Source organism: Macrobrachium nipponense, chromosome 18 (assembly GCF_015104395.2).
Source record: "Macrobrachium nipponense isolate FS-2020 chromosome 18, ASM1510439v2, whole genome shotgun sequence".
Taxonomy (NCBI): Eukaryota; Metazoa; Arthropoda; class Malacostraca; order Decapoda; family Palaemonidae; genus Macrobrachium; species Macrobrachium nipponense.
Genome location: NC_087211.1, coordinates 73,084,936 through 73,103,207, shown reverse-complemented (window position 1 = coordinate 73,103,207; position 18,272 = coordinate 73,084,936). Strand labels below are relative to the sequence as shown.

At 39.5% G+C, this 18,272-nt stretch overlaps 1 protein-coding gene across 2 annotated transcripts; it reads right to left on the bottom strand.

The window, feature by feature from the left end:
* Nucleotides 1–112: 112 nt before the first annotated feature.
* Nucleotides 113–16,046, bottom strand: LOC135197166 (vitellogenin-like). Of its 2 annotated transcripts, none has more exons than XM_064224146.1 (15): nucleotides 14,827–16,046; nucleotides 12,121–12,363; nucleotides 11,810–12,000; nucleotides 10,498–11,592; nucleotides 9,862–10,009; nucleotides 7,373–9,010; nucleotides 6,960–7,205; nucleotides 6,683–6,846; nucleotides 5,957–6,558; nucleotides 5,414–5,795; nucleotides 4,156–4,806; nucleotides 3,483–4,010; nucleotides 2,785–3,133; nucleotides 2,056–2,336; nucleotides 113–1,953 (listed from the first exon to the last, which is right to left on the bottom strand). In XM_064224146.1, the coding sequence occupies exons 1-15, from the start codon at nucleotides 14,891–14,893 to the stop codon at nucleotides 949–951; spliced, it is 7,590 nt and encodes a 2,529-aa protein (XP_064080216.1). In that variant the 5' UTR covers nucleotides 14,894–16,046; the 3' UTR covers nucleotides 113–948. The 2 variants fall into 2 exon arrangements, with proteins under 2 accessions (XP_064080216.1, XP_064080217.1); XM_064224147.1 differs by having other exon boundaries at nucleotides 15,679–16,046.
* Between the last annotated feature and the right edge of the window lie 2,226 nt (nucleotides 16,047–18,272).

Genomic DNA, 18,272 nt, shown 5'->3' with positions numbered 1-18,272 from the left:
ACACGTGAGCCAGTGCTGCTGCTATGGCTCTTCCAAAAGATACTCTTACGGACCCTTATTTAATTATACGAGTAATTTATCATCCAGGATAATAAACTCCCTATTTTTTTTTTTTTCTTTATTTTCTGTCCCTCTCAGTTATCACATCATTTTGTCTCGCAGGTTAACCCTAAATAATGTTACCAATTTTGAAGGTCATTAATAGGTATCTGCTAGATTTAATATTGTTGGTTCTACGAATGAATATTAGACTTTGCTCCCTGCTTCCATGTTCCATGGTTCCTATAACCTTCCATTTTATACAAGGCGATCTGTTACTCCCTTTGGGACTGAATCCTACCTTTAATTCCCTGTTTAACTTATATAAAACATGACTCTTTCTGTCTCAATAGCCTTTACAAGGAATAAGAATACAAATTGCAAGAATCGGAGGTGCTAATAGCTCTGGTCACTCTTTGGATGGGTGACCACCAATGAACAACAGACAACGGCGGAACACGAGTAACTTGTGAGGGGCCTTTGGAATGTGATAGAAGTGGCAATGGATGTCAGTGAGGCTCAAACATTTTAAAGAGCTAATTCAGAATGAAGTTGCGAACATTCTTGCTGTGACTTCAAACCACCTAGATGATGAAAGATATCACAATGCAGTAGCTATAAATCTATAAATCAATTAGAAGCAGAAAACCAGTTTCTTTACAGGAGCATGAGATGTGGAAAATGCTTCCTAGAAAATTCCATGCAAAATCCTTGCCCTTTTTGTCATTTTGGCATAGATTTTACAAACCAAGGGAAGCTATAAAAACAATATACCACTTTTCAAACTTTTTGCTGATGTTGTACACTATTTACTTTGGGTGTTTTGCAAAAAAAAATGTTTTTCTAAAGTTATCAGTTCATGGTACTGTCATCAGTGAGCTAGGCAAGAGAAAGACCCATCACAGAGCTCTAACACGCCAAAGGCAACACATCCTTCACTCCTTTGTTAGAGCAAACAGAATGGTAGGCCCTAGCCACATCACAAGCATTCCTGCTGGCAAGACAAATCTTGATGAATGGCTCTGGTCGAACCACAGCATTGCAGCGGGATCGAACTCCCAGAAGGGTTTCACACTGAAGAGACCTGAAAGGCGGAACTGGTGTTTCACTTAGGGGTGTAACTGTTGGTGTTGGACATTTCTTATCCTCCTGCCATGAACTGACAAGCTCGTGAAAACTAGATGCTTCAGTGGCCATAGTAACAGCTCTGTCGTTACCCATTTCTCCATCGTAAGTACCAAACAGACCAGCAACCCGGCCAAACATCCACCCAGATGCTTCAGCAGTGATGACATTGTTCTTTGGGTAAATTTGAACAACCATGGTTGGAGCCATGAGCTTAATTTCTTCGTGACTCCTCTTGACCTTAATGCGACCTATGCTTCCTTCTGGACTGGTAACCTCATTTCCATTGATCATGACTTTGTGGTCAGGGGTGACCAAAATCTGGGAACCATAGAATGCAAAATGAATCTGTGGTACGCGTGAGTGTCCAAGGTATTCCATAGTAAGCAGCATTGATTCATGGGCAGCTAACACTGCTCTGCAGGGGGACTGAGGAGCATGCAGGACTGCGCCATCAAAAGTGAGGATGTCTGAGCCATCTACAAGCACTGCTGTGCCCTTGTATGGAGGCAGTAGGTCTGAGAAGCGTTGTGGCAAGAAGTTGTAATATGACCATAGCAAGTTCTCAACAGGCTGTAGAGTCAGTGTCTCAAAGAATCGAATCACATTTTCAGGAACAGGGACTGGATTGACCAACGCATACCTCCATGCTTGCGCGAGAGAGTTTACAGGTTGACGAAGGGGAATTTGCACCTCCATGTGATCACCTCTGATTTCAGTGGATGAGAGGAGAGATGACTGAACTACCTTGTTGATAACACGATCAAGTCCCTTGATCACCAATTTCCCCTAAAAGGAAAGATTTTTATTAGGTAGGCTCTCTCATACTTGTCAAGTAGCTTTATGACAGGTGTTTAGATCAAAGTATTTCTTCATTAGCTTGATACATACCAATTTGAGATCATTGATGATCCAGTCAGCTATTTCTCGAACCCTAATGTTATTTGAGAAGATATCACTGCGAATCCTTTCCAGATCTTCCTTCAGCGTATCCATGTACTTTCTTAATACTTCTTTGAAAGCTTCCTTTTGCTCTCCAAACATGTCTTCCAAGTGATCAAAGAAAGTCTTGACGTCATTCCACAGAGGAGTACCCTTGATCTTTTCAGCTAGAGGCCTGATCTCCTCAGGCATTCCCCCAGTCTTCATCCACCGAGCAGTGCCAATTACCACTATAAATCAGAGAATATAATGTTATTGGTTTATTACTTCATGTAAGGTAAATGTCACAATCATGTAAATAGGGAAAATAGTTGGTAGAATGTAATTGAATACTACTTTAAAGTTATTGCAGATTTTAGAATTTCTTAGGGACTTCAGTGATACCTGTATATTATGAAATTCAAAACAAGCAAACAAAGAGAGTCAGCAGCCATTACATGCTTAACTGTCAGCCTAATAATATGTCTCTCAACACTGTGTGTTTTTAATCATTCACACTGTCTAGTACATTGTATAGTAACTCCATTTAGGACCAAAGGCTTCTCTCTTAAACATGAATTGACTATTGTAATGACTCACACCCGGTTTTTGTTATAGAAGTAATTCACAAGTGATACATAAGATTTTGTATAGTTTGTGTAGGAAACATATGTAGCATGATGGCACAGACTTGCTTACCTCCATCTACAGCCTCAGTAAGGCTTGAGGACTGACTTCTGAGAGATTGTATAGTATTTTTAGCAATGCTATTTATTTTCTTCTTTATTCCATCCACTTGAGACCACAGCATTCTGTAACCTCCAATAACGCCTCGAATGGTCGGAATATTTATCCAGGATGGTATTATATTGTAATTCACCAAATCGCTGTAGATTTGTTGACACTCTTCCTTTGCCTGTTGCCAAAGCCTTGCCACATGTGCCGAACTTTCATCAGAACCAGAAACTGCCAGGATTTCCCGTCCCACATTTTCTGTCCAAAACAAAATTCCTGGAGATTCTCTTCTCCACTTTTCAGATGCAGCATTCTTGGTTAGAAAAGAACACACACACCCACACACATGGAAGTACTTTGGTTAGATAAGCATTTACATACATTACAGGAGTACGTACTTAGATTAAGAGTTAATTGCTCACAAAGATCCCTTAGATCTTGAATAAGTGAGCCTTGCAACCTAAACTAAAAACATCATGTGTATTATCAACTTCTGTCAAAAGCAGGTTGCCTGTGGTTCACAGGTTACTAAATAACATCTAGGTAACTGTTATCCATCCATTAATTTTGAAAAAAAAACTTGAGAGTCACAGATCTTCTGTGCTGTAAAATAAAATACTGTAAATATAATGATCGAAACAGAAAAAATGCAATCACCTTACCATTAATGCTGAAATCTTCTCATAATTCCAGTCAAACTCTATATTTACAAGAGTTGGAGCTGCAAGGCCAACTCTTGTCATTGCAATATACCTTTCTTCTTGAAGCCTTTTATTGTTCTCAGAGATGCTGAACTCGAGGTCTTTCATAGCCTGAAGTCCCAGTCTAGCAACGATAGCTTTGTCACTTCCTTCCCTCTTGATTGTGACTTTGACAAAGCCGGGCTTACAGAGCTTGGAGAAAATGTCATATCTTCCTACTGTGGTTATTTGTGCAACAGCAGATATTCCTAGCCCATTGCAGGATGGTTCCTGTTGTGGTTTCACAGATCCAGATATATCTACCAATGGACCTGCCTCCGTTCTTACTGTGAATGCTACAGCAGCATTTCTTCCAAAACTTCTATCATATTTTACGGAGACAAAAAGCGATGGCCTGGATGACGCAGTCTTTTCCAGTTCCAGATCGAAACCAACGGTGTGAGATGCATAGGAAGCACTTACTACAATCCTTGGATTAATCTTAAGTGCCTGTAATGAAGATTATACTTCTATAGAAACTTACAACAAAGAGATTATCTAAAGGTCTACTCTACAAGCATTGTTACTGAGCTTTATGAAACTAATTCTCATTATTATTTTACTCTCTGAAATTAAGCTTTTTAAAAGTACTTACATTTCCCGACAATTTTGTCTCCACTTTCCAGCTATTTCTTGCTGTCTTAGTGGACTCGATAGTGCCAATGATTTTATCTTCTGATCTTGGGAAAATGTCGAGATCCAGTGTTCCGTTAATTTTCCCTTCACCATGCGTGTATGCAAACTTTGCTCTCCTTTCTCTTTCTAGCAAGGGATAGAGAATTTGGCCTTTATATTTGACCTCTCTCTCCCAGGGACCAGGGTGTAGAGAGGAGGGGACACCCAGTTCATATCTTTTGTCACTTCTGTGCCTTTCTGGATGATGGAGGGAGTCCTGTGCTTCTCCTTCCATATGCGTAAACGGGGACTGAATAACAAATTTGTGATAGGCAGGTTCGGTCCTCTTGTACGTGATGAGGTACTTAGCACTGCCCATTGTTTCTGAGGGGCCAGATCCCACACCAACTAGTTGGTGAACTGCCTTGAGAAGCGCAACGACTTCTCTCAAGTCAAAACCAACCTTGAACGACTGAATTCCTCCTTCAGAAGAAAGTTTAAGGTCATACTGAGCCCCTTCAGCTGGAGATGTTACATCATTCACCCATTTAGCCATATATGAGCTTGGTTGGTGTGATAAAGTGAAGGACGTTTGTTGTGGCTTACTCAGTGATGGTCTGCTTATTTCCACCTGTGAAAAGCAGTTTAGTTTTTCATTCTTATGGATGACAAGGAAAGTATATACAAAAATATTTAAAGAAAGGACTGCTGTGCATCTGAGGCTGAAACCTTTCAGACTATGCTCCCATGAGAGAATTATTATGAGGCTTAAAGATACTGATGCAAAAGAGAAGTTCCTTTTAATCAGTGAGTTTAAATAGATTTGTAATGTATACAATTCATAGCTTTTTAACAATGAATATATAGGACAGAAAAATGCTTTTGATACATTTCTACACACGGAAAAATGACTGAAATGGAAACCGTTTAAATTCCAATGTCCTGTCACTGTTTACAAAAGTTATCTTCCTGAAATTAATCGTCCATATGACAGAAGATGTTACACAGTGCAGCCTTGCAGTTATATTCCTCATAGTCGCAAAAATAAACTTGAGTTTTACAGGGATTTCACAACTTAACATTTTCAATTATCAATTTTGAAGTAGGGCTGTATAATAATAATAATAATAAAATAATAATCAATAATAATAATAATCTAATAATAAAATAATAATAATAATAATAATAATAATAATAATAATAATAATAATAATTAGCAGCAGATATGAGAACTTTACCTTGACAAAGATCTCTCTCTGATTGTGGAGATGTTCATACTTTCCTTCTAAGACTGTGGCCGAATGCCTTCCTTCTGGCCAAATGAATTCTGTTTTAGAATTTAGCTTGAAATTGAAAGGTCTCCCAAGACTTTCCACAGATACATCAGAATTGACCTTAAATGCTTTGCTCTCTGGATTCTTGTACTGCAATTCTAGACTGAGGTTTGCACCAGATGATTGCTTCTGAACATCTATGTTGGTTTGGAGCTCTAAGGCTTGCTGGGACGGGTTTAAGATTTCAATCTTTAAGTCCTTCTTTCCAAATAACCAAGATGTGGCGTCAGAATTGCGAATTTCTGTCTTGTAATGATAAGTGCTTCCAAAAAATGTCCAGCTACCACTGTATGTGAAGATCAGAAATTTAACAGACGTTTTATAGAAATCTCATAGGAATTTGGTACATTAGTTTCAAAGAAATAAAAATGAGTAAGCATAACATAACCATCCATCATAGTACCACTAAAATATAAAAATCCCCAGTGCAGGCAATAGTGAACTTACCGCACAGTAGTCAACTGAGGAGAGAGAGCTTGTTCACCGAGAACTGTGCCTTCAACACTCAGCTTTTCATTTGGATCCTGATCGGCATTCCATAAGACATCAGCCATTGCACTCTTGCTTTCGAAGTCAATATTTGCAAAGCCTTTCACCCTTCGAGGGGAATTCTTCGGTGAAACTAAGCTGTTGAAGCTGACCTGGATATTCTCATGGCTAATAATGGCATCAATCTTGTCGACTATTAGACTTGGGAGCAGGAATGTAAAATGAGCTTCTGTTGCTCTTTCACTTTCTGAAGATAATTCCCAGTTGAGGCCAATGAGTGGTTGTTCCTGATCTTTTACTTCCAATGATAAGACTTTCTTGTTTCTTTCCCTGATACAAGAGAAGGAAATCCTATGAAGTTCACTGACTAAAGTTACCGTTCGTAGGTCTATCTCAAACTGCTTCCTATCAGGACCAAACTCAGCTGTTAAAATTCCATCTCCCTCTGCCAGAATTTGACTTCCGTGACTAAGAGCAGTCTGTATATGGTAGCGACCACTTCCTTGACCTTCCAGTTTACTTTCAAACTTGAATGGTCTCATGTGACGTGGGATGTCGAGCTGAAAAGATACTGACCTGAAGAATATATGTCATATGAAATTATAGGTCATTACCTATATAGCTTGAGATTTTCTGTCATGCTTTTTGTCTTGAAAACAAGTTAAGAACGTTTGATTATAATACCTGGAATTTGACTGTGTCTGATTGGCCTGACCTGAGCATCACTGCCTCGAGTTCAACCATCTTGGAAGTCTCCTGAGGACTGAGAATGTGAAGAGCTGTTCCTCTCTTCTCGCGTGTATTGTAGATATCAAAAGCTGCTTTAAACTGGGCGCTTCCCACCACTGCTGTGAAAATAATATCTAAGTAAGACAACCATAGCCAAATTGTAAAAAGAGCATGAAACTGCAGTTGCAGTTCACGATATAGAAAGATTTTGATCTCAGTCTGGGTAACTTACTGTTGACTGTTGTTTTTATTGACATTCCTTCCTGCCAAGTTCCCTCCAGGTGATGGTTTGCCATGAAAGAAAACTTTTCTGCATTTCTTGATCCAACCTTCAAAACAGTTGCCCACTCTTCATCACTCTCCTTTTCAACAGAGGAAGCAATTCTAAAATCACTTATGGCTGTTTGTAGATAAAATTTCTCTAGGCGTTGTGGGTAAGGGAGTCCAGTAGACTCCATAAATGCCATATCTCCTTGGACTACATGAAATAAAGAAAAGCATTGATGTGATAACTTGGCTGAGTAATGCTCTTACAAACCTTTAAAAATTTGTACAGAAATAACATTAACATTTGCACAGAAATAAAATTGACATTTTGATGAGTTATATATTTTCAAAAAATTGTTTCCTCAAGTATTCGTTTACCTTCTAAGTGATGATCAATAAATGCCTTCAATGAATTTTGAGTCTTTGTAAGAATTTGCACTTTAGTTGCATGACCATTGTTTTTGGCAGAAATCTTGACCTCCAAAACCTGCGTCTCAGAACTGAAACTCTGGCTTCTGCCACTGTACACATTAACTTCCAGTAGCTTCTCACTCTCTTCATGTTTGGTCTTGAGCTCCACCTTGTAGCCTCCAGATGTGTGTGAGGACACTGAGGCCCCTATCTTCCGAAGACCCCGATCCACAAAAGATGTAAAGTGTACTTCTGCCGTTCTTGGAAAGGATGACGCAGCAGCTTCCATCTGCATTTTCACTTCCTTCCTTTCTGGCCTGTTTTGGACATTGCCTGTTAACCTCCAGCCTTTCATAGAGGGTTCAGACTTTTCACCAGTCAATTTGACAGCCAATAGCTGTCCAAGAGGTAACCCATGGCTTCTGAGTAGGTCTGGGAATTTCAGCTCATAGCAAACCTTCACACCAAGTTGATGTTCTAAAGATTGGAAGCAATTCTGGTGGTGGACTTCAGATAGCTTGACTCCAGGAGGGCTAATTCTGGTTTCACCTTGTCCTTTAACAGCTTTCATTAGATAATTTTCACTTTTAATATCAATAACGTCCATTTTCTCTGGGATATCTAGCTCAATTTCGAATCTCTCTCCTCCTTTCATGTTGAGGAAAATTCCATTATTGCTAGCAATGTGGTTCACTGAACGGACACCGCACGATGCTATGAATGAGTCAAATCCAATGAATCCATTGACTTGTCCTGAGAGGCTTGGTTTCACTTTCAGTATGCTTGGAGAACTGCTCCCAAGGGCGTTAAGTCTGCTTTCCATCTGCAACCCAACGACGGCTGTTCCATTCAGTTTCATTCGTAGAGGAAGACCTTGGATGGTTGGCAGGGAATAATCGAGAGCCATCTGAAGTGTCCGGGCTGTGTGAAAATTCACCTCTGCCATGTCATTGAGTGCTTCCTCTATTGTACTGAAGAACTTATCAATTATTCCATTGGCTCTTAAACCTTCAAAAAAGCCTTCTGTCAATGACCCATATGCAATCTCCTGTCCATTGAAACGAGCAAAGAAATCTGCTCGAACTTCAGGATTTGCACTCAGGCCATACATTTGCTTGATCAAGTCAGGGATAGATGACAAGTCAAAGCTCCTTTTTACTCTAATATTGTTCAACACATGATTAAGAATACCAGCACCTCGTTCCTCTGCATAATTCATGGCATCTCTTATGATCTGTCCCATCGACGTTTTCTGAAAATATCCCTCTGGTCCAAAATGGCTCTCTATGATAGATTCTAGACCCTCAAATCGGCCTCCAAACTCTCCAAAGTTCACTGGAGTTGCACCAAAAGTAGAGGTCAGGTTAAGTCTGACTGAACGGGGAATGAATGACCTAGTGCCAAAGATGACGTCAGATTCTAAGCCAGCTCCGACTCCAAATGACGGAGCATAGTAAGAAAAGTCAATATTTCGTGAGTATTTTCGAATATCAGCCGAGAAGTTTGTAGGAACTGAAATGCCGGAGAGAATGTACCTCAAGTTTTCCTTGTGAGGTGCAGAGGATTCCTGCAGGTTGAGAAGATGACTAAGGATGAATCCACGAACTGCAAGAGAGACGCAGAAACAATGAATACCTGGTAAAACTGAATGAACACTTTGATTTTGAGGTGAGGCAAGAGCGTCTTCCCAGATGCTCTATGTTTATTGCTAATATACTGTTCTTTGTATTCTGCTTTCTAGTCCTAAATTTTGAGCTTTCACCAGTATAGGGGTACAAAGCATGGGAATAATTTAAAGCTAAAAAGGTGTAACGTAGACTTTGCCAGTAGCAGGGAAAGGAACTCATTCATGAATTGAGACAGTTCTAGTGCTTACGATGTTCTGATAGTGTTAATGACTGTAATCTTTTGTTTCAAAATGTTCCTGTGGATAAAGAAAAATGCAGTGTACCATTACCCCTCTAGGGCTTTCAGTTGTATATTATGAAAAGAAGGTTATCCGAATTAGTAATTTTAGAGAAAGTCATATGTAACAGACAATGGAAATTCCCAAAACTGTGAAACTATAAGAAACTAATAATCATGAAGGATTATTACTGTTATTATCGAGTTGTTTGTGTTGCTGTTGTTACTTCTGCTCTATTCGTTAACTACTAGAAGCTAAAGCATCATCATCATGTTTGAAATACAAGTATAGAATGACAGAGGCGACTGCATCATCCCAAAATATTTTAGAAAAAAAATGTATTGTTAATAATCTTGTGAAATTGTGGTTACTATTTTTGGTTTAAGTATATATCTTAGTTTTACCAGACCACTGAGCTGATTAACAGCTCTCCTAGGGATGGCCCGAAGGATTAGATATATTTACTTCGGACCACCAGATTGGTAAGCTGAGCGCGAAATCCACTCGTCCAACGAGGGACCTATTTTTGGTTAAACTTTCATGTACTTACCCTGGGTACTTTCTTCTCTAGAAATCTGTTCACAGACAATCCTTAAGTCTGCCTCTTTGGCACATCTCACTGCAACTAGATAGGAATGAATTCGAACCTCAGTCTGCACTTTTGGATCGAGAACAATCCTGAAGAGCTGTCTTGTGAGCTGTAAGAAAACAGATGATTATTATTCGTCTTCTAATTCAGTGGTTCTCAACCTTTATATGACCACGCCCCCTCTAAGAGTCGGTCCTTCCTTCCCCCCCCCCCCCACCCCATTGCATATGTGAGTAAAATCCCCTCCCAGACTTGACAAAAAAAAAGGTGGGGGGCGGGGTTTCGAGCGATAGGAAAGGAGATCAATAATTACAAAACATTGTAAGGCCAACGAGCCTAACTAGAGTAGTAGACTCTTGGAAAGTAACGTTACAAGGCCATACTTTTGCATTTTTTCATAAACTTCTGATTATTAGTTCCTCACTCTTGTTAAGAGAATAATGGATATAATTAGAGAATTTTTTATTCATTTTTCCCTAGGGCTCGCGCCTCCCCTGGAAATTGCTGACGCCCCCCAGGTTGAAAACAACTGTTCTAATCTGTTTTAAAAAACTTTTTTGTATATGTCAAATCCGACATTGCAAATTTGCACCTTACCTCACGTTCACACTTTGCATTCCTGAAAGCCTGTGCAGCAGTTTCACGGATGACCAATTTCACTTCCTTGTTTTCTATGATGTTGATGACAGTCCTTGCTACTTCAGAGGTCATCACACCCATATTACCAAGAGACTTCAGTAATGCAAGGCATGCCTTTTCAGTCTCTAAAGTTCCACGAGAAGAACACTGTTCTTGGATTTTGTGGCTCAGGGTTTCGGCAGCTTGTCTGACCGGAACTTCTTCTTGGCAGTGAGGATGATGTCTGCAGTATGTGTTGACCATAGAGGCTGCTGCAAGACTGGCCATTGGGAATCGTTTGGTCTGCTCAAACAAAGGTTTCACTGCCTCAATTGCCTGGAGAGAAGGCCTGGGAGTAAAGTAGAGGGCTGCTGTATAAAGAGCAGCTCTACCTCCTGTGCTTTGACCACTAACAATTTCCTTTACCATAAGTTTTACTACATTGGCTTCCTGGACATAAGCAAGAAGATCCAAAAACAGACTCTCTATATTTTGTTTTTCACTGCAAATCTCTCCACTCTTGATTTTCTGCAGCATTTGTTCTACTGCCGATTCTGGTACATGTTTCATAAGATCAATAGTTCTATCTACCCAGGAAGCAGCATCCTTTTCAGCAGCGTGTTTTGTCTTATCACAAAGTTGCCTCAGAGCCTGCTCAAGTTTTGGAACTTTGCTGGGATCTTTCTTGAGGGTTTCATGGTCAAACCGCAAACTTCTGCGTACCATACAACCACTAAGAGTGGACAGAGTTGGTGGTGTACTTGTAGATTCAGACTGGAGTTGTAATTTTGATTCCTGTTTAGTATCAATGTATTTGTAAGATCCAATGGCTGGCTTGATTATGTTTCTGTCTTCACAGGCAATAAAAGTGTAGATACCTTTTGTTATTTCTTGTTTGCAGGTAGACCAAGATTTGAGAACTGGCAAAGGAGCTTTGATCCAAAACGCTGGCGTTTCATCTTGTGATGGAAATCGTTCTTGGCAGAATTGGTAGTTCTTCTTTTTCTCAACAAAAATCTTCTCTCCCTGATTGTCAACTTTATACAGGGTAGGACATTTCCCAGCCACATCTGTCTGCGGATAGACAGACATGAAACAAAAAATTTACTCCGGGAAACTTACTCTTCTTCTGTTTAATGAATATATAGCAGCTAAATTATGTTTTAATCCTTGAGTTAATTTATGATAATTTACTCTTGAAGATTATTATTGCTCTCTAGTGTCAGCTGTCAGCATGATATGAAAATGTGCCAGGCTGAACTCAAGGTATAAATTAACAAGGGAAACTTACTTCTGTAAAGTTAAGCCCAGTATTGACAGATGAGTTGGATGGCAGTGTATTCTGAAAAGCAGAAGCAACACCCTTCTTCAAGTTGATAGACCAAGTGTCGTCATGTGGGTGGCTGCAAACATGCTGTACCCGTCCATCGACCATAGCTACTACCATAGGGTATCTAGTCAGAAACCTGGATTCTGGCGTACCTGCGGGAAAGTTAGAGGAAGAATGAGATCGAGTGGTTATCAACATCAAGAAGAAATATTGTAGAACCAGGAATAGTCATCTTCTGTACATTTTGTCATAACCAATTAAACCGCTCTTACCAGTAGCACCTCCAAAGGTTGGATTCTTGAAGGAAATGGCCATATCACATGGGGTCAACCATGTCAAGTCGACTTGGGAGGTCCATTCCATCTGGGAGATGCCACCTTCCACATCCTTCACGTGAATTTCAGACCTTCCAGTGTAGAAATACGTGTAGGTCTTCTCCGGGTCGTAGAAAAGTTTCTGTGATCCGGCAGCAGGACATTCTCTCGCGCATCCTGGAACACTTGAGGACCAGGAAGCTATAAAGTGGAGAAATGCCTCTTAATTAATATTTCGTATGGGAATGGTTTTGTTTGTTTGTTTGTATGGTGCTTTTACGTTGCATGGAACCAGTGGTTATTCAGCAACGGGACCAACGGCTTTACGTGACTTCCGAACCACGTCGAGAGTGAACTTCCATCATCAGAAATACACATCTCTCGCTCCTCAATGGAATGGCCGAGAATTGAACCCGCTTCCACCGAGGTGGGACGACAACACCATTCCAACCACGCCGCTGAGGCGCTGTACCAAGGACTTTAGGACGCTTGGGGTCTACGGGACCGTAGAGTGAAAAAAAAAAGATAAATAAATAAATTTAAAAAATAAATAAATAAATAAAAGGGAGGGGCGGGCTTTTTAAAATCTATAAATCGGTTACAGATTAAATAGTAAGCTTAGATATTCGAGGACTAGGGTCTGGAGAATGAAAATGGGGCTCTTAAAACGAATTTAGTAGTTTTTTTATCACATATAATTACGTCAAAGTTATCTTAGGCTAACAGAACTTTTCCAACTTTAAATCTAATAATAATAGCCGGTTTCTTATTCCACATAACAAGGAACCGCTTCCAGCAATCAGATCAAATCGAACATTTATTGCTTTCTTTATTAGTGACAGCTAAACCATATCGAATTCATGTATTGAATTGAACTGAATATAGAATTTAAGCCAAAAAGGCAAAGCACTGGGAGCTATGAGGTCTTGCAGCGCTAAAACGGAAATTGATAGTGAAAAGGTTTGAAAGGTGTAACAGGAGGAAACCTCGCAGGTGCATGAATCAATTGTTAGGAGAGGGTGGAAAGTAAGATGGAAGAAAGGGAATATGAAAGGAGGTTCAGTAAAAGATAATTTTGATCTTATATCTCCCTTCACACTAACAAAAATGAAAAGATAACCAAATAAAAACGGAGAAGAATTCTAGCTGAGATTACAAATAATCATGAATAAAACATTGATAGGAATTATTATTATTATATCATTATTATTATTGTTGTTGTTATCGCAAGCATACGCAACAGAATGTCAAGGATATATATATTATATATGTATATATATATATATATATATATCTATATATATATATAATATATATAAAATATTCTCATATATATTATATATATATATATATATATATATATACATATTATATAAAATATTATATATATCTTTATATATATATATATATCTATATATATAGTATATATATATGTGTGTGTGTATATATATAAACATATATATATATATATATATATATATATACACTATACTATATATATATATATTATAGTACACACACGATATATATTATGATAATATAGTAAAGTTATCTATCTAACATATATTATATGATATATATATAGAATATATTTATATATATATATATATATATATATATGTATATATATGTATACATACACACACACACACACACACACACACATATATATATATATATATATATATATATATATATATATATATATATATATATATATATATATATATATGACTGAGAGTAGGTCCTGATCGGTTCCAAATGCATTTCTTACTGACAGACTCGTACTTAATGGCAGTAGTGACAGTATGTAAGTATACTAAAGGGACAGTACAGACACATACGAAACCAATGGAGTCTAATCCACACCTGATAGGCTTAATTAAATCTTCATTAATTTGCACTATAGGTCCGGTCGCACTCCGTTCTCGCTCCATTCCCGGTCCGGTCCAATATTGTTACATGAATTTCAACGGAAGCGTTCACTTTGGCGCTCATGGTCTGCTGACTCCGCTCTCGCTCCATTCACGGTTCACTCCTAAGATATTGTGACTGGAGCGAGAGCGGAGCGAGATGGGGCAGTGGGCCATTGTGAACACAGTTGCAATGGTCCTGCAGCTCTGCTGAGTGCTCCACTCTAGTCGAGATTCAGCCTTCATATAAGCAAGTAGTTTTATACCTTTTTCCCCACGAAAACATGGATAATCAAAAGAAAACTTCACACTTAAACATCACGAAACGTAAAAACTTATAATAAAAAAATATATAGATATTAGACTTCTGCGGACGTGCGACGTTTTGTATGGTGCGTCCACACGGTCGAACAATAGTCGACGGACAAACATTGTTACCATATCAGAGGCGAAGCAGGATGACGTCATAAGCGTTGAAACGATGGAAGTAGATCTGGCAACAAACAGTAGTACCAGATGAGGTTGTATACCAGTGTTTTTACTCTGCTCACAAAGCAAAGACCGGCGGACAATTGTTAATTGGTAACAATGTTTGTCCGTCGGACACTGTTCGACCGTGTGGACGCACCTTTAGGCTAAAGCTAATAGGCTTTCATTCCCGGACCGCATGAATGAAAGCCGGTGAAAGGATTTCCAAAAATCCGCCTGAGTGAAGATGGAGCAACAGAGAGAAAGGAAGAATCTGTCTCACCATCAGTGGCACAAGCCAGGAGTCCCACAGAAAGCAGGGCGACAACCGCTGCTTGAACCGCAGCCATGACGCTGTGTTACTGAGCACCGCAAGTTTACAACTCTTACCTAATCAGCGTACGCAGTCGTTGGCCTTATATATCCACAATCGATCAGTGCATGCCCGTTAGTCACAGGACAAAACATTCGGTTTTTCAACCGCGTGGCGAAAACGTTCTGTTATCAAAACCTTAATCAGAGCCTCTAACTTGCTAACCAACTACGAAAGCGCTTACGTTATGTCTGGGGAAGCTAGATATCGAGATGGCTGGTTCCAAATCACAGCAGGGCGTTGAACCCTAGGCCTAGTCGGTAGGACGAGTGCAGAGGTTCATAAACGAAACTTTTTTTTTTTTTTTTCCCTTTTTGACACCTTACCACATCTACACGCCGTGTGAAGGCAAGTTCCTGTGCTGATATAAGGCCAGAATTGACTTTCGCCCCTAAACATCCTGCAAAGTGAAAAGAGAAACCATAGAACGTGGAAATCTGGCCTTTCTTTTCCAATCTCTCTCTCTCTCTCTCTCTCTCTCTCTCTCTCTCTCTCTCTATTTGGACAACGTTTGCGTCGTTTCCAATCAATCATGCGCCCGATAAATAGATAAAAGATATCTTTGTCTGATGATTACAAACAATGAAACTTAGTCAAACGAAGCATCATACATTCCCATCGCTCTCCAGTTAATAAATGAAACGGTCCTTTATATAGTTCAATGACTCGTCTAGAACGTCGTATCTTATCGTCTTTCGGTGTTAAGCAGCCCAGTTAATGGCGATGAACCTGCAAATTCAGCATTATTCTTATTCTATTCACCTCAATGAATGTCCTTTGGCGGGCGGTCTAGATTCTCTTCGATAATAACAATACAAAGTCCCGTGGTCTGGTGGTTATCAACCTCTCCCCGCCAGCGAAAGACGCAAAATGGATAATGTTGTTATTGTTTTAGAATCAGATTAAGCTGGTCTTATGCCAGTGCGGGCTCCTGCTCCTGTAGCAGTTGGTAACGAGAGATAGCTAGACCACAATAGCAAGGGGACACCGGTTCAACAAACAACTGCTAAATGTTTTCGAGTGTAGGGTAAAATACCGAATGGCCGGCCTCTACCATAGCGCGACCACCTTATCGAAAATCGGAAATTATGGCCTTAATTCGTGACTTGGGAGAAAAAACTTACTCCGACAGGAAAGTAGAGGTTTCGAGGCGTTGCTTCAACGGACGATGGCACTTGACTAATATTTATCCTGAAATTCATTCCTGACTCCCGAGTTACAGGACGTGTTAAAGTACTTTTTCGGGATAGTCGCGCTACGGTAGAGGCCGGCCATTCGGTACACAAGTGAAGTGAGATAACTCTGAGACAGAAACGACGATGCATCATGAGGAATAATGACGGCTACGGCTGTCTTCTTCTTGTTTGCTAGTATGAGAAGCATAGTCTTACTAAAAATTGTTCCCTTTTACTCTCTTAGGGCAGAAACTTCTTGAACTGCGAGGAAAGGAAAAAAACAAAAACAAAAAATTTTAAGTCATCCTTCACAGCAACAAACGGCTCAAACTCCGGTTACGAGATTTGACAAATGACGACTATCACCTGATTTGGTGTCAGCACAGGCCCTTGCCTTAAATGAAGTAAAATATTAATAGGGATACGAGACCTGATGTGGGCCTCTGGGCTCTTCAAACCAAAAAAAGACTGCATTCACCTACTTCCTGGTATACACCAGGGAAAGAGCTTCGTAGTAACTGTTCCCTTTGAAACTGTCGTCCATAAAACGTTGTCGACAGTTTATCTTCGGCCGTAATGATTGTAGACGGTACCTATTTCCTCACTAAGAAAATAGTGTTAATTTTACACTGTTGCAGAAAATTTAACTTCATGAAAGTTATATATATATACAAACATATTATGCATGTAAATATACATAATACTGTTAAAGGGAAATCCTATAGAAATCTCCAATTCCAAATAGAAGCAAAATGCGACTTAGTAGTAGTACTATTCAGTAGTTAATTGAATATATATATATATATGATATATATATATATCTATATATAGATATAGATATATATAACAAACGATATATTATGCCTTCTTAAATTTGCCGAGACTCTCCTAATAGATAAATGCCGATTCTGAGGTTAATTCAATTCTCGCTCTTTGTCAGGTTCCAGAAAGGGGAGTATATTCTAACAAGGTGTAATTCGACCTCCAGCTTACTCGGGACGCGTGCAAGATTTTTCCCCTGACGGATAAGTTGCAAGCATTATATTCCTAACTTAAAATGGAATGGTCTTCGTAATTAATACTCCTAATTAGTACTACTCATACTGACAACAAGGATCAAATAAAAAGGACACAAATGGAACGCGTTCATATATTGTCAGTATAAGCGGAAACACAAAATAATCGAACAGAAATATAGCCTCCAAATTCAGTACATCTAATAAATTAAAATGTGATAAAACCTACGGGAAATTAGCCCATTGTTTCACGATATATTTTATTATAAAAAAATTTTCTGTACTGTTTAACATGTGCATTTTTATTAATTTTTTTAAATTTTTATTCTAATTAATAAATCATAAGTACATACCCTATCCTAAAATTCCTTTATCTTTATCTGAAGGCGAAACACCTTTTTCAGACCTTAGGTTTTCCTATCCCCCAACAAGAACAACAACAAGAACAACAACAGCAACAAAGTAGTTTGTAGGCTTACTCCCCGAGCAAGCGAAAATACAGTGCGAGATGATGTTTACAGGTCCACGCCTAATTTATCACACTACAGGCAAATTGGATGGGACCAAATTCATTCCAGCTCTTTGCTGGCGTCTCCTGAATTCCCTCTTATTCTATACTAATCCCTCGTTATTTAAATTCATCACCGTTTCCTCTCCGTAGGCGGTTAGTGCCGTCAGTGCACCTCAAGCGATTCACTGTAGGCATTACTAAGGCAGATTCACATCAGCGGTGCATTTGATGTCTTGGCCAGTCCCTTCTACGCTCCCGATTGGCTGTTGATAAGCCAATCACAGGGCTGCTGGAAACTCTCAGCCTCGCTGGAGAGTTCATATAGGCAGGATGTACGCTCCATCTCTCCTGAGAGATGCTTTTGAAAGACGTATCCCTTAGGAGAGGTGGAACATACATCCCGGTGATGTGAATCTACTATAGAGGTAGGTTCTTTGCAGCTTCCCTTCGGCCCCCAGCTGCAGCCCTTTCCATTCCTTTTGATTGCTTCATAGTGCAACTGCTGTGAGGTTTTCCCGCGGAACGACCTCTAAGGTTCCAGTGCTCGGTCTTAGGCCTAAACTCGATATTCTCTTCCATTCCATTGCCTTTTCTTTTAACTTGAGGTGTGTCGCTGCTGGCCGATATCCCTTTGGAGACATTCAGAGAGAGAGA